The sequence below is a fragment of the Tupaia chinensis genome, unplaced genomic scaffold (assembly GCF_000334495.1).
Source record: "Tupaia chinensis unplaced genomic scaffold, TupChi_1.0 Scaffold000146_1, whole genome shotgun sequence".
NCBI lineage: Eukaryota > Metazoa > Chordata > Mammalia > Scandentia > Tupaiidae > Tupaia > Tupaia belangeri.
The window spans coordinates 3,009,850-3,026,645 of NW_006159616.1; the positions used below are offsets into that span (position 1 = coordinate 3,009,850).

At 38.9% G+C, this 16,796-nt stretch overlaps 1 protein-coding gene and 1 long non-coding RNA gene across 13 annotated transcripts in view; one reads left to right on the forward strand and one right to left on the reverse strand.

Annotated features, from left to right (window-relative positions):
• Positions 1–16,796, forward strand: part of EIF4G3 (eukaryotic translation initiation factor 4 gamma 3) — a 418,798-nt gene that overhangs the window by 231,039 nt on the left and 170,963 nt on the right. For all 11 annotated transcript variants that reach the window (XM_027770593.1, XM_027770592.1, XM_027770595.1 and 8 more), the window contains 2 exons: positions 2,068–2,176; positions 12,960–13,796. In XM_027770593.1, coding sequence (XP_027626394.1) covers positions 2,068–2,176; positions 12,960–13,796 — 946 coding nt within the window. The remainder of the gene's footprint in view (positions 1–2,067; positions 2,177–12,959; positions 13,797–16,796) is intronic.
• The window catches only part of LOC114007245 (uncharacterized), a 41,052-nt gene continuing 36,898 nt past the window's right edge, over positions 12,643–16,796 (reverse strand). Inside the window, exons 5-6 of one of the 2 annotated variants that reach the window (XR_003548870.1) lie at positions 16,270–16,341; positions 12,643–12,781 (exon numbers count right to left, since the gene is read on the reverse strand). This is a non-coding gene — a long non-coding RNA (uncharacterized LOC114007245). The remainder of the gene's footprint in view (positions 12,782–16,269; positions 16,342–16,796) is intronic. The other variant, XR_003548871.1, reaches the window with a different exon arrangement.

Here is a 16,796-nt window from a genome sequence, read left to right on the forward strand (position 1 = left end):
CACCCCCCCCTACGAAAAAACCCCTCAAAAAAAAAAAAAAAAAAAAAACTCTCCAAAAAATTTTTTTAAATGTTAAAGTTGAAAGGACTACAAGATCTTCAGTTCCTTTTCATTTACAGCCGAGAAAGCTGGGGAGTAGTTCGCCAGCATTTTGTGTATATTTAACTATGTATTAGATACTTGAATTAGGAACTATGACTCAGTCAACACTGTCATCTCCTTTTTTGCAACTTTTTATACAGAGATTCTTCCTAGGGCTTTGTTAATTTAAAAGTATCTATGTAGTTGTCTTTTCATATGATTGAAGGTGTTTTAGATTGAAAAATCATCAGAGCTCTGTACATTCTATGTGTCAACAGCCTTTTACTGTCTTAAACATCTCATCTATGTATGTCATTTTGGTGATTTAATTTTAGCAATTTCCCATTGCTGTTGTTATTAATTTCCCAGCAATATAAATAGTTACTATTTTCTTCCTTTCAGGTAAATGATATAATTTACAAATCTTTCTTCCTAAGGAAATGTGGATGACTGTCTAATAAATGCTAAATAACAATGGGATGATTTCTTTGTTTCAGATGTATTTTCAGCCAGTAGAATTGAACAGTCTGTTTTTTAATTTCTAGCTATGAAACCTTCCTAAGTTTTGATTTTCCCTGCTACAGCTTTTTTCCCACTGAAACGAAATATTCAGAATAATTATGGCAGTACTACTTACTATTTGTTTTTGATTTAAAATAAAAACAGTAACTTTTCATTTTTTATAAGTGGAGATACTGTTTCCATAGTCTTCATTTAGACGTAATTGTGGAATATAAGCACTTTTATAGTCTAATTGATAGTGAAATAATGGCATTTCCTCCATTTCTACCTGTTCTGTACAATCCTTATATATTCCATTTTAAATTGCATGCTATACATTCTGAAAAGCACTGTTACACAATGGTAGCTATCATTGTAAATTACATGTGTCCATTTCAGTTTATAGTCCCACTTGAAGTGAGACTTACTGACTTCATATATTTTTTGTTAGCTGATATTTTTAGCTAGCCCTATCCACCTAAATTCACCAACATCTTCATCTTCCCACCCCTAAAGACAAATAAAAGAAGTGTGCAAGGAACTTTGCTCTAATGGCACTGATATAATTCATTGTAGAAGATTATAGCTACCAAAAAATTGACCTTAGATGTCCATGGGGAGACACTGTTTTATTCTGTGGCTTTTGTGTAACCCTCAAATCCAGAGTGAATACCTGTCTGGAACATGGTGTAGAATGAGTGTTCTTGTCCTTTTCATGTAATTCTGTTCCCTCTAAGTTGAACAATGGCTGCAGTTTTTTAAAACCTACTCTGGATTTTGAAGGGCATTTTTCAGTCTAACACAATGACTGACTGAGAGCGAAAGTTTCCCATACCTTTGAAAAGCCAGACATTTTACTAAGATTTCTGATTCTGAAAAGGTACCATCCTGGACTCCATACCTAAAGTTGTTGTAAGGCGAAAGTGCAGTTACACCCTTTCCAAGTTGCATTTTACCTGTATGCAGTATGGTGGGTAATGACAGGGATCCCACCTTCATATGGTGTACTTGAATCAGTGACTGACTTTAAACTCACCACGTTCTCCATTTGTCCTGCCTCTGGTGGGTGCGCTATTTTGCCAGGTAGTTCATAAGTGAAGTTTACCAAGTTCTTTTGGTCTTTGACTGAGAGGATGTTAAATTTACCATCAGAAGTTACACTGTTGTTAGGTTGAGCAGTCAGCCTGTCCTTAGAAGGAACACGGGAGCATGAATTGCACTGGTGGTGGTTGTGCTGTCTTTTCCTGCAGTAGGTAACAGTAACCATCTCTTTTCCTTCCCCTTTCCTGCTGCCTCCTTCCTTCTTGTTCTTGTCTTCCCATGTACTTTTTGAATTTATTAAATTGGCCTATGTATTTTTTCCTTGCTTTCCTTTTTTTAATTTTGTGACCTGTTCCACTGTCTTCCCCATTTGCTTGGGTTCCATGTTGCTAGTTTTTATGTTCGCACGCTCATTATCACCCTTTTTTGTACTTCCAATCCCAGCAGCTGCCCAGCCAGGTCCCTGAGCACAGCCCTGTGGTTTATGGGACTGTGGAGAGCGCTCCTCCTGCTGCCAGCACCCCTGTCACTGCAGCTAGCGACCAGAAGCAAGGTTTGTGTGTAACCCTTTTCCTCCCTCTTACCTTTAGTCTCTTTTAATTACATTGCCCTCAGCACACAGGAGTAAAACATGAGGATTATTTAGAAACCTTCTTTTATTTATTTTTTAAAGAGTTATTTTATTTAACTTTATTTATTTATTTATTTTAATTTGACCAGAGAGGGACAGAGTAAGAGAGAGAGAGGGAAAGTGAGGAAAGCTAGCAACCAGGTCCAGAACTCAAACCGCAGCCACTTGAGAGTCCAGCACCCTTACCGCGCCCCCTGCTGGCCCCTAGATACCTTTTAAACAAAACTTAGAAATGGAAAATCAGTGCTCTAGGAAACCAAAGTAGGGATAACTAGGACAGTTTTTTCCTATGTTTTATTAATGCCTCACTGTCGATCTCTATGTATAGGTAAAAGCTTAGCTGCCCTTTTTTTTTCTTTTAAAAAGATGTAGGATATAAATCAAAGCATGTATTTCTTTATAAGAACAACACAGTTTGATTTATATACTGGCTTGTTGGGAAAGTCATGACACATTTTTGCATTAAAAAAAACACATAAAAATACGTCATGACTTTCCCAGTGACCTAATATTTAACATGTCCCTGTGCCTCTGTGCATCCTGTTTTTAAAAAGATAGATTGTCTTGTAAAGAGTGTTCTTCTATAGCCACAAGTGTAGAGAGCACTTACTTCAAGTCCTGGTTCTATCATACGCTAGCTATAAGGTTTTAATTGATTCACTTCCCTGGGTATCTCAGTGTCTTGTAGAATGAAATGAAGACCTACCTCACAGGGTTGTTCTAGGGACATGCCTAGCATACAAAAACACTTAGCAAAGTATAACCATTATTAATGGTGCAGGAATCATACCAAAATCTCTCCTCCTATTGGCCTTAAAAATGAAATGCCAAATGTTTGTTGAAATAAATACACACAGTGCTCTTTGAAGTATTAATAAAAAAATCTTTTAAAGAATTCTCAGGCTAGAAAGTGAGTATCATAGTTTCTCCTACCTATCTAATTGGATTTTGTAGTGGCTTAACCATGGCTTAATTGGAAAATAGTTCTCAGTAGATAGAGAGGCAAGCAAGTAACTTTGAGCATGGTTTATGTCTCTGACTTTGTTCTAGGAATGAAAAGAAATATATATGTGTTATATATACTTCCTGTATTTATTCATTCCTCCAACCCCTTATTATTCTCTACATAGCTGTCTGTTATTAAGTATACTTTTTATAAATTACTCTTTAAAGCATATTTAAAGGGCCAGCCCTGTAGTCTAGTGGTTATGGCAACTGGATCCCACATTGCTGACCGTCCAGTTCAAACCCCAGACCTACTGGCTTGAAAAACGCCCCAGGCATGTGTGTGTGCCTGGTCCAAATTGCACAGGATGGGGAGGCGGAGGAGAAAGGAGTGTGGCGTGACCGTGCACCACTGAGGGGTGCATGCTCCTCCTCCCTCCCTCGCTCGCTCTGGTGATGCCCTCTGACAAATGAAAAACAAGTTTTAATTTTTAAATGGCCCATAAATACAAGTATTTAATATTATTAGAAGCTTTTGACTACATTGCAAGTTAGTCAAACTTGTAAACCTTCTGAAAGTATACATCTAATATATCATTTCAGAGAATGATACGGTATTTTTACAATAGAAAGTTTGTTTATTCCCTTGATTATTAAGAAGCATCATAAAGTAAATTTGAAGTGACAAGTGCTATACAGGTTGTGAATATCCCTTCTCTGAAATGCTTGGGACCAGAATGTTTTGAATTTTGGATTTATTTTTCCAAATTTTGGAACATTTGCATGTACATAATGAGATATCTTAGGGATGGGATTCAAACCTAAGTACAGAATTCATTTTATTTATTTATTTTTTTTTGAAGAGGTTTTTGCTATAGGGTGTGTGCGCTCGCCAGACAGAGACAGAGAGTCAGAAAGTGAGAAATCACCCCCCAGGGGGAATGGCCATGCCACAATCCCTTCTCCATTCTCCTCTTGGGATCTTGGGCATGCACACACATGTGCCCAGTGTGAGTTTTAAGCCACCGGGTCCAGGACGTGAACTGCGGTCGACTACAGGGGAGTCCAGTGACATAGCCATTACGCTAACTGCTGGTCCCAGAATTCATTTATGTTTTATGTCTGTCTGAAGGTACATAACCCAAAGGTGATTTCATGTAGCATTTTTGAATTGCAACAGAACCTTTCACATGAAGTCAGGTGTGGAATTTCCCACTTCTAGTATTGTCATGTCGGTGTTCAAAATTTCAGATTTTGGAGTACTTCTAATTTTGGATTTTTGTATAGGGGATGTTTAACTTGTATTTGTTAGATAAGGTAGTTTAAAACCAAGAAATAGGTATTGAACCCTAACCTGGCATGTTTCTAAAATTTGCACTGTTAAATACTTTTTTTCAGAATTAAAGTTGCACTCACTCATGCTTCAAGCTAAACTTACCATTAAATGCTTAAAGAAGTGCAGTTCATAGGTATTGGAGAAAGATTGCTCACAACAGAAAGCAATTTTGAGCCAAAATTCAGAATATTCTTAATCTTGTGGAGAATGATTTTCCTGGTATTACCTTCAAACTTTATTTGATTACACCTTTTATAGGTATGCTCCTCATGCAGTCGGTCCTCTGTATCTGCAGATTCTACAGCAGAGCCACAGATTGAACCAACTGCAGACTGAGAGTTGCTACTGTGTACTGTGTATCAGCAGTTAGGCCTGTGGTGGTTGTGTCTGTACTGAATATGTACAGACTTCCCATCGATTCCAAGGAATGACTGTACTTCCCATGCAAAGAGACCTTAAAATATATCTCTGTGTTGGATTTCTCTTTAGCTGTAATAGGATGTTTTAAAAAAATGTATACCATACTTTGATGATGGTAGTTCTGATGTGCCTGAAGACACTATTATCTTTTACATTGTTTGTTTTTGTTTTTAGTTTTTGCTATAGAGCACATGTGCTTCCTGGAGAGACGGAGAGATAGAGAAAGTGCTAAGTCGCCCCCCTGGAGAAATGAGCACACCACATCCCTTCTCCTCCATTCTCCTTTCAGGATTTTTGGGCATGCACACACGCACATTTGTCTGGAATATTTTTCAAGCTGCGAGGTCTGGAACTTCGTGAAGTTGGCATGTGAAATCCAGCCACCTTAACTGCTAGCCCCTTTTATAGTTACTGTACAGAAAAAAAAAAAAAAAGTTGAAAATTTTAGATTTGAGATCTCTGCCTGGATTTCTAGATTGCTTAGTTGAAATTTGAATAACAAAATCAACATTTCCAATTAATACATGATATAAATAAAGATGAATCAGGAAATGTTTCAGGTAACCTTGATGAAGAAAAAACCTCGTAGTATTTTTAGTGAATTTCATAAACTAATTAACTCTGGGATTGTCATCTTTTTATTAATTTATAACTTTTTTTTTAAGAGTGTTTTTGCTATAGGGCATGTGTGCTCGCTGGAAAGACAGAGAGAGAGAGAGAGACAGATGAAAAGTAAGAAATCACCCCCAGGGGGGTATGGCCACACCATGATCCCTTTTGCTCCATTCTCCTCTCTGGATTTTGGGCACATACGCCCACATGCCTGGCTTGAGTTTCAAGCCATTGGTCTGGGACTCGAACTGCAGTCAGTCATGTGGGAGTCCAGTGCCTTTACCACTATGTCATCTACTGGCCCCTTAACTTACTTTTAAAAATTTTTGTGAGGGGGACCAGCAGGTGGTGTGGTGGTTAAGGCTCTAGACACTCCCACATGGCACACCATCGTTCAAGTCCTGGATCTGGTGGCTTCCTTTTTCACTAACTTTCCCCCACCCCCTGTGTGTGTGTGTGTGTCTATCTCTCTGGTCATGTAGAAGTGAATGAATGAACAAATAAAATTAAATTTAAAAATAATTCTTGAAAAAAAAATTGCGAGAACCAGCAGGTAACATAATGGTTAAGGCACTGGACTCTCACATGATCGACCACTATTGAAGTCCCAGAACCGGCAGCTTGAAACTCACGCTGGGCACGTGTGTGTGTGCATGCCCAATATCCCAAGAAGAGAATGGAAGGAGAAGGGTGGTGTGGCCATCTACCTTGAGGGGTAATTTCTCGCTTTCTGTCTGTCTCCCCAGAGAGTGAACACGCCCTATACCAAAAAAAAACTCTCAAAAATAAAATAAAATTTTGCTATAGGACACATGCTCACTGGAGAGAGGGGCAGAGAGAGAGAGAAAGAAAAAGAAAGTACCTTCAAAGGAAGATAGTCATGTTGCAGTCTCTTCTCTCCATTCTCTTGGTATTTTGGGTATGCATTCACATACACCTAGCATGTTTTTGTAGCCACCAGGTCCAGAAGTTGAACCCCATACTTCTCCTTGTGGGCTCCAACAATCTTAACGACTATGCCACCATCTGGCCCTGTCATCTTTTTTTTAAGCAGCAACTGTTTACCAGAGGGTTCAGTAACTTTTCTAGTTCTACCCATGGCCCAGTACTATATCTCATAGGGTTTTTTTCTAATAGTTTTTAATATAATTTTTAAAGCCAAATTTGTATAAGCTGCATAGCATTGGAAAAGTCTTACCATTTTTAGTAAATTTTTTTCTTTACCATTAAGTTTTTACATTTTAAAATGAATGTTAAATTCCTTTTTTTTATAATTAAAGTAGGATACAAATATTCACAATTTTCAAAGATTACTATATTATACCAGAAACAGCTGTCTCTACATTCTGCAGATTGTTTTTTTTTTCTTTCAATGTAGGTGTCATTACTGAGAGTTTGTACAAAGGAACATAATTTCATATTAGTTATAAAGTCTCCCTTTTGCTTATTCACCTAAATACTTGTATTTCTGAGTTTTGAAATCATCCTCAGACTTGAGCACTTTCTAGTTATATGACTAAAGCCTGTGACTAATCGGTAAAACTGTTTCCTCATCTGTAAAATAGGAACATAATATTGGGTTGTCAGGAAAGTCATGACACACTTTTTCATAAAAAAAAAAAAAAAAAGAAAAGTATGTCTTAACTCTTCTGACAACCTAATAGTTTCTACCTGAATTCCCAAATCCTACTTTGGGAATTAAAGAGATTTAACCCAGTTCCTGGCACATAAAAAATGCTTAGTAAGAGTTACCTGCCTTGATCACCTTCTGAGTTCTCAGTTCTGATGTGAACCACTGGAATGGTTACAGAATGACCAAGGTTCCAGGTAAATGCACCGTCTCCTCAGATGGCACTTTTATGAGTATACAGGAACTACCGCTGAGAGAGAGGGAGGAACACTATTTTTATGCATTAAAGCTTTTGCTTGATATTGATGATGTATAGATCCAGCTGAAATGATTATTGTTTCCTAACTGAGAAAATGCATTCCATCTAGTATATGGAGGATATGATATATTTATAGAAATGAGAATTAAGGTATTAGTCTTAGCATTTTTTGAAAGCACTTGTAGGGTCCAGCAAATAGTGTAATGGTTAAATTGCCGGACTCCCACATAGTCGACCACAGTTTGAGTCCCGGACCTAGTGGCTTAAAACTCACACCAGGCATATGTGCGTGCGTGCCCAAAATTCCAAGAGGAGAATGAAGGAGAAGGGACTGCAGTGAGGCCACCCCCCCTGGGGGGATTGATTTCTCACTTTCTGTCTCTCTGGCGAGTGCATGCACCCTATAGCAAAAAATCTTTCTCTGTTAAAAAGAAAAAGAAAGAAAAAAGCACTTGTAGAGTATTCAGCGAATGGCATTCTGTTGTAATTCAGCATTCATAGCAGTATTGCTTACATGGATTTTGTTAACATTTACGACACACCTATCCTTTGTCAAATTCCTGGGGTTTGCCTACGAAATGACAGTAGCACTGTCATTTATGAAACTTGCATTCATCTACACTGTTGGTTTCACCACCATATGAGAATAAAAGGGAGCAGTTTTATCTTACAGATATGACATGTTAGTTGTAGAAGCTATGATAGACAAACAAAAAACTATCTTATTACTGAGAGCCATTGTTAATAAACTGACTTTTCTTTATGCACATATGTTAGTATTTTCTCTACACACATGTGTATTGATCTTTAAGTTACCAAGTTGTATTTAAAGACTACATGATAGCTTTGTGCCCTGTTTTCAGCAGGTGGTATGGTGGTTAATGTACTGGATTCCCACATGGCCAACCATGGTTCAAGTCCTATATGGACCGAGTGGCTTGAAAATCACACTGGACACATGTGCATTCATGCCCAAAATGCTGAGAGAAGAATGGAAGAGGAGAGGGGATTGTGGTGTGGCCCCACCCCTCCTCAGGGATGATTTCTCACTTTCCTTCTCTTTGAGTCTCTCTGGCAAGTGCACATTCCCTGTAGCAAAAACCTAAAAGAAAAAAAAAATCTGTTTTTTATGATAAATTTTCATATCATTGCTCGTTCTCTGTAATTCTTTCTTCCCATTAGTAAGAGAGAGGGACAAAGAGAGACACAAAGCCAGCCATTAGGTCTTTATGCTGTGATCCACTTCGAGTTTAAGCCAGCCCCATATCACGGGTATTCGTGCACTAGTGTTTTCAAGGAGATCTCAGGACATGAACCTTGTTCCTTCCTGTGTGGGTCAGGATCTCACGAGGGTTGTATTAGCATCACACTACTATATGGTCCCCTGAATTAAATGCTCTTAAAGCCTATTTTCAGTTTTGGATAACATGCCATTATATGCCTGGGCCATCGTTTCTTTAATAAATTCCATCTTGTTGGACATTTTGTTTAGTTCTCTTTTTCTGTATAATATATATTATTGCCTAAATATTCTAGACATCTGTATTTGCTTACTCTTACATGATAATTTTCTTGGGAAAATTCTTTTTAAATTTCTTTTAAATTTTGCCAGAAGGTACATATAGTCACTAGGGAGAAGAAGAGAGTGAGAGAGAGAAAGCACCTGCCTTGGGCAATGGTCACGCTACAGCTCCTTCTCCTCTAGTTCTCCTTCTGCTAGTGATTTTGGCATGTACATACATACTTCTGGTATGTTTCTCACACAGCTGGGTTCAGGACTCACACAACAGTCAGCCGCATGAGATCCAGTAACCTTCACCATGCTGTAGGCTGACCTGAAAAATTCTTTTCTTTTTAAGACTTATTTGTTTAATTTTATTTATTACTGTTACTATATTTTAGTTTGCTGTAGGGCACACATGCTCATCAGAGAGAGAGAGAGAAAGGGAAGGAGAAAGCAAGCTTCCAAGTCTGAGATTTGAACTGTAGTTGGCTATGTGAGAGTCCTGTACCACCACACCACCTGCTGACCTCACCCTGAAAAATTCTCAAAGATGGAATTCCTACAGATTTCTAAAGAGGGCCAAACTCTCAGTAGTAAAAGTCTTTAGAGAGATAAAATAGAAGTTTTTTTTATTGAGATCTGTTATACTTTTTAGCTTTCTATATTGAAGCTTTAAGGAATGGGTTAAAGCAGTGGTCCTCAACCTTGCTGGCACCAGAGACCAGCCTCATGGAAGACAGTCCCTCCACAGACCAGGGGCAGGAGGCATGTTGGGCCCAGAATGACCAAGCACAGCACCTCCACTGTACACCCCATTTCCATCACTGCCACATTGCAATATACAGTGAAACAATCACACAGCAACAGGGTCTCTGCTCTCATGGAAATTTAGTACTGCAGCTGATCTGACAGGAAGCAGAGGCCATGCAGCAATGCTAGGAGTGGGCAGCAGCTGCAAACACAGGTGAAGCCTCCCTTGCTCACCACCATGGCAGTAGAGCTTATGGACCAGCAGAAGTCCACGGCCTGGGGGTTGAAGACTCCTGGGTTAAAGGACTTCTGGTTTTGCATGAGAAGTTCTCAGAATAATTAGATTCTTTTAATTTTCTCATACTGATATTTTTCCTCTAGAGTATATAGAAATTTATCGTTCCTAGATCTGCTTTGGTTTGCCTTTTTTTACTATGAAAACAGTTTTTTTAAGAGTTATTTTATTTAACTTTATTTATTTTAATTTGGCCAGAAGGGGTCAGAGAGAGAGAGAAAGTGAGAAAGCAAGTCGCCAGGTCTGGGACTCAAACTGCAGTTGGCCATGTGGGAGTCCAGTGCCCTTCACCAACACGTTACCTGCCAGCCCCTACTATGAAACATTTTATTTTACAAAATTAGTTATTGATTTATCATACTCTTATTATGTAAGAATTACTATTTTCTTCTGCTTATTTTAATTTCACTATAACCAGGTTTTAGCTAGTGATCACAAAAGATGTTATTTTGATATGCTTTCACAATGAGAACATAATTTGGGTAACCCATGTAGCCGTTATTCCAGTGAATTGAAAATTATCTTCATTAGAAACATTTTTTTAAAGAATTATTTACTTACTTGTTTTTATTCATTCATTTTATTTTAATTTGACGAGAGAGAGAAAAAGCAAGCCATGAACCAGGTCCAAGACTCGAACTATGGTCGGCCATGTGGGAGTGTCCTGCACCTTAACCACCACACCACCTGCTGGTCCCCATCAGAAACATTTTAATGAATACGTATTTATTAGGTTGTCAGGAAAGTCCTGACATGTTTTTCTACACAAAAATGCATCGCGACTTTTCTGACAACCCACTCTTACATATGTGTGCTCTGTGAGGAACGCGTGTATAGAATACAGACAGACTTTTGTCTCTCACCCTGGCAATGTAGTCTGAGGGATTTGGCAGTGGAGCCTATTCATGCTGTTTCACCACTACAGTAAAAAGGCAGATTCCAATTTTAGGAGCACTAGCTTTCACACCCATAAATTAAAGTGAATTTTAAGGATTTTAAGTGTGGTTACAGTGAATGACTTAATATTTAATAGTTTAATGGTAATACTTACCATTATTTATCTGATTCTCTTTCACACACTTATTTAACTGTAATTGTAAATGTTTGCTTTCACTGATGCATAAATAATTCTGGAGGAGAGTAAAGTCTCTTAGTTTAGGTTGTCTTTTAGTAGTGCTTAATATTGTTGGCGTTTGATAACCATATTCATGAATATCTGGTTTTTTCCAGTGGCACTTGTTTGTCATGCTGAGGACACACAAGATTGAAACCAGTCTTAATCTCCTTTGGTTTCATCTTCCCAGGGATGAATCACTTATCAGTTTACCAAAAATTTTAAAATAGGGAAGTTTTTGTTAATTGGCATCTGTATTTTTCTGGTACCTTTATTAGGATGATCAATTTTTGTCTCTCTTGCTGTCATTCTCTGTCTATATACAGGTGCACACTTTATATATTATTCCAAAATATTTCAGACAAATGTTAAGTATTTATTATTTAATTTGTTTATTTGAGTATTAACTTTGTAAAAAGAATTTTTCTACATGTTACTATACGAATTGAATTCCTTTTTTTTTTTTTTTTCTTTTGCCAGAGGGCATGGGTCCTCACCAGAGAAAGACAGAGAAAGGGACCAGCAGTTGGTGTAATGGCTATGTTGTTGGACTCCCATGTAGTCAACCACGGTTCGAGTATCAGACCCGGTGGCTTAAACTTATGCCAGGCACATGTGTGTGCATGCCCAGGATCCCTGCATTGTGGCCATGTCCCAGAGTGGGGGTGATTTCTCACTTTCCGTGTCTATCTTTCTGGCGAGTGCACGTGCCCAATGGCAAAAACCTCCCCCCCCCAAAAAAAAATAAAAGAGAGAGAAAGGGAGAAAGCATCACCCAGTGGGGTACAGTCATGCTGCAATCCTCTTCCTTCCTCTTTCTGCATCACGTGAGGATTTGGGGCACATATTTGGTATATTTCTCGAGCTGCCAGGGCTATAGGGCGCGGTGTGCTTGCCAGACAGACAGAGAGAGACAGAGAGACAGAAAGTGAGAAATCACCCCCCAGGGGGGATGGCCATGCCACAATCCCTTCTCCTCCCCTCTCCTCTCGGGATCTTGAGCACGCACACACACATGCCCGGCGTGAGTTTAAGTCACTGGGTCCAGGACTCAAACCGCGATCGACTCCGTGGGAGTCCAGCGACAGAGCCATTATGCCAACTGCTGGCCTCATGGGATCTAGCTCCCTTAACCATCAGGCCACAGGGCTGGCTTTGCACATTTCTAGTTTCATACTTTAATGTTTTATCTCTTTATATACTTCTTGTGAGAAATGAGAGTTAAGTTAGTTTCTAAACTAAATTTTTTTTTCAGGAACTAGGTTTCACTGGTAATAAACTTAATTGATAATAAATAATACCATGATGATTTTCCTTAAAACCTAGTTTTGTGTAAGAGTAATACATGTGTGTGTATTTTTTTTAATTTCTCCCAATTCAGAAATATATGGAATAGAAAGGAACATTAGTCTCTTTATGATCATTTCATTTCCAATTATTTGCCCTTGTATTGTCTTGCCACTATTAGAATTTTTAGTAGAAAAAAATTTTATTGGAAACAAGATATTGCAGAGAATGAAGTTCTCCCGACCCATGATGGTTTAGCTTCAGTTTTGATGAGCTTTTCCTTTGTACTCTTGACAATCATTTGGTGAATTGATTCCTTCTTTCACTCCCAAATAGCATTTATATGTTTTGGAGACCAAGTGATAGATGAAATAACTAGGAAAAAGAAAATATGATGATGTTTTTAGAGTACCAGATTATGTGAAATATTTAGGTGTCTGTTTTGCTGCATATGACTTAGAGTAAGAGTTTAAAAGAACTGGCCCACAACAGTGCTGTATAGTTTCTGATCTAATAATTACTTTTCAAATTTTTGTATTCTTTTCTTCCTCAGAAGAGAAGCCAAAACCAGATCCAGTATTAAAGTCTCCTTCCCCAGGCCTTAGGCTAGTCCTTAGTGGGGAGAAGAAAGAACAAACAGGCCAGACATCTGAAACTACTGCAGTAGAACCCATAACAGAGCTTCCTCTGCCTCCGTCACCTACTGTTTCTCCAATTGCTCGAAGTACAATTGTTTCTCCCGCCTCTGCTGCTCTTAGTAGCCAACCAATATTCACCACTGCTGTAGATGATAGATGTGAACTCTCTTCCTCAAAAGAAGACATAGCTCCTATACCCAGCCTCCCATCTTGCACAGAAACATCAGACCCTTCACCATCAGATGAAATTGATGATGATATATGCAAGAAACCCTGTAGTGTAGCACCTAATGATATTCCACTGATTTCTAGTAATAACCTAATTAATGAAATGAATGGAGTTAGTCAAAAATTACCAGCCATGGAGAGCATTGTGGAAATAGTGAAACAGGAAGTATTGCCATTGACTCTAGAATTAGAGATTCTGGAAAACCCCCCAGAAGAAACAGAAGTGGAGTGCATCCCAACTGCTGTCACCCCTTCCACAGTTCCTTCCTTTTCTCCAGCTCCTCCAACTCCTCCAGCCTCTCCGCCTCCCACTCCAGTGATTGTACCTGCTGCCGCCACTACTGTTACAACTCCAAGTGCTCCCACCACAGTCCAGAGAGTCTTAGAAGAGGGTGAGAACATAAGAACTTGCCTTAGTGAAGATGTAAAAGAAAGTCAAAACAAAATAGAGGTACAAGCAGATGGGCAAACAGAAGAAATCGTGGATTCTCAGAATGTAAATTCAAGGAGGAGCCCTGCCCCAGGTAAGCCATTCTGCCATTAATAATCTTATGCTTGCTGAACATGAAGAGGCACTGTTTGAGTAATTTTTTAATTGACTACTTTCCTTGACTTCCAGAAACATCGAATGAATGCTGAAAATTCCTAGTCTGGTTTCTTCAGTGGTGTGTTTGTGTTTTAGTACAGCCTGCAAAAGAGTTACTCCATTGTCTAAAAATGCAAATGAGAATTCCCAAATATACAAATTGCCTCCAAGGTATATGTCACTATACATGTTTGGTTGTGTGGGGTTTTGTTTTGTTCTGTTTTTTCCCTCCTTTGGACTTATCATTCCTCAGGGGTTTATTTTGTTGCTTTGGGACTGGAAATCAGTTAAAACCAGTGTGATCTATTGACCCTAATCCCATCTTCTCAAAATTAAAAACCCAGTCAGTCTTCGATCTAAAAGAACTTTTTATGCAAGACCTCTTTTTAAATCTTTGATTAGGGAAATAACAATCAGAATGCCAAAGCTTTATAACTACTTTTGGAAAATAAAAGTGCCATCTTGATTACAGGGATCTTCACCCACAGTCAGCACCGTGGCTTCCAGCCTGCCTTACCTTGTGTAGCGGCTGAGCTCCAGCTTAGTTCTTGAGGTAGTTTTCCTTGTCTACGTCTAGGGAGATAACTAATCCCTTGGACCTGTCTAGTTTATTATAGTGAGCCAGAGGAGATAAGCAAACAATGCAGGGCATTTGGGACAGGGAGAAATTTGTCATAAATCTTTCAAGTCACCAGTTTCCTCCACAGACTGGCCTCCGTTGGCATCAGTATTCAGTGAGCACTCTCTCAGGAACCTTCCTTCTTGCGGGGAAGATGACATGTGGCTTTATTGTCAGTTTTACAGTTTAAAAGCAGCTTTGGGTTTGGTGTGACTACAGGTGAATGCCCTCCAAAAGAACACCTGTTTGTTGGAGAACTGTAATCTTTGTGACCCTTCATTGTTTTATTTACCAACTCATGAGTTGTCATTCAACAACTAGTGATGTGGTAGTTACAAAAATAAAAGCAGCCTATGAAGACAGATGTGTAAAAACCATAACAAAGAACAGAAAGTTAAACAAAATAATCATATGAAATGCAAATCAAAGGTTCAGATTGTACTCCACTAATGAAATAAGTGTAAAGTAAGACCCAGCATCAAAGTCATACCTCCCTTATCCCTGACATTTATTCTCCTTTTAAGCAGTTAGAGACTTAAGTGGCCTGATACTGCAAGACAGAGATAGATGGACAGACAAACTGAATTTGGACTCTAGTAGTCTTCATACATTTTAGTGGAGTTAGTCATAAGTCACCCACACCTTAGTCATGAGTGTAGACTCTTCACCAGTAAACCATAGGGTACATAGTGAGGAAAGAACAGTCTTGGGGATAAGGTAGAGGTGGATGGTGACAAGAGGCAGTGTGTCTTGGCAGTTTTCTAGTCCCATGGGATTTTTAGCCTGCAAATGTCAAGGACTAGACGTTCTGTAATTTCTCTTCACATCTGAAGGTCTCCAAAATCCAACAGTAAATGAGCCTGAAGAACCTGTGTGACTTAATTTTTAAGAGTGTGCTTGCCAGAGAGAGAGAGGGAGAAAGGAAAGCACCTCCCATCCTTTGCAGAATGATCGTAGTGCAATCCCTTCTCTTCTAGCTCCATTTCCTTTCAGAATGTGGGCATGTACAGACTTGCCTGACAAGCTTCTCAAACTGCTGGGTCTGGGACTTGAACCAGGCAGTCAACAATATGAGATCCACCTGCTTTAACCACCAGGCCATGGAGTCAGCCCTTTTTTTTTAACTGCCAGAGGGCATATTTCCTCACCAGAGAGAAGGAAAAAGAGAGAAAGCACCTCCTGCCCCCACCATGGAGCTTTGTCGTGCCATAGTCCCTTTTCCTCCATTTCTCCATCCTTTCAGGATCTTGAACACGTGCACACTTGCCCAACATGGTTTGTGTGTGTGTGTGTGTGTGTATGTGTCTGTGTGTATGTGTGTGTGTGTGTTTAAGAACCGGAGAGACAGAAACAGGAAGAAAGAAATCACCCCCCAGGGGGGGATGGCCACGCTATAGTCTCTTCTCCTCCATTCTCCTCTAGGGATTTTGGGCACACATGCATATGCACCCAGCATAAGTTTTAAGCCACAGGTTCAGGACTAGAACCCCAGTCGACTATGTGGGAATTGAGCAACATAACCATTACGCCATATGCTGGTCTTGTCCAACATGAATTTTAAACCACCAGAACTGAGATTAAAACCATGGTCAGCCATTGTGGAATCATCTCCCTAACTATTTGACTACAGGGCCAGCCACTGACTCTTTCTTCTAATATTTTTCAGTGTTTTTTGCCATGAAAGTTAACAATGAGTTAAAATTACTGTTAGTCTTTAAATATATCCACCTGAAGTGGTTATATGCTTAATGACTACTGTCTTATTTGCACTCATTATTGCACATCACTGTACCTTGTTTCCTTTGAGAAATGAATCGTAACAATTTGGTTGAGGTATCAGTCTTTTGGGAATAGTTCCTACGGTCTGTGAGGATGAAACATATCAAAACAGACTTCAGAAACTGCTTACTTTTAATAGGCGTAATGTATAAATAACATTTATAGTTGGCATACAGATATATGTCTAAAGCTGCAAAGTCAAGTATAAGGGTTATGGTCTTTTTTCTTAATTCTACTAGGAAACCTTTTCCTGCAACTGTCTTAGATTATATTCTCAAGTGGATAAAAGTGTAGCAATTCTAGAACAAGCCCTGTAAAATGAGAGTTGTTTGAATATATCCTCTGAAAAGCCTCAGAGCTTAGCTAGACTTTTGACTACTTGTTTCACATAGTCACTTCAGTGTGCAGAACCTTCTAGTGCAAGGCAGTGGCTAGGGATAAATGAACAAACAATTTGGGGCTAAGTAGTCTTTGTACCATGGTACTTTAATTTTGAAATGTAGAACCTGTTTTGGACGCCTTTTTTTTTTAAGCTTTTTT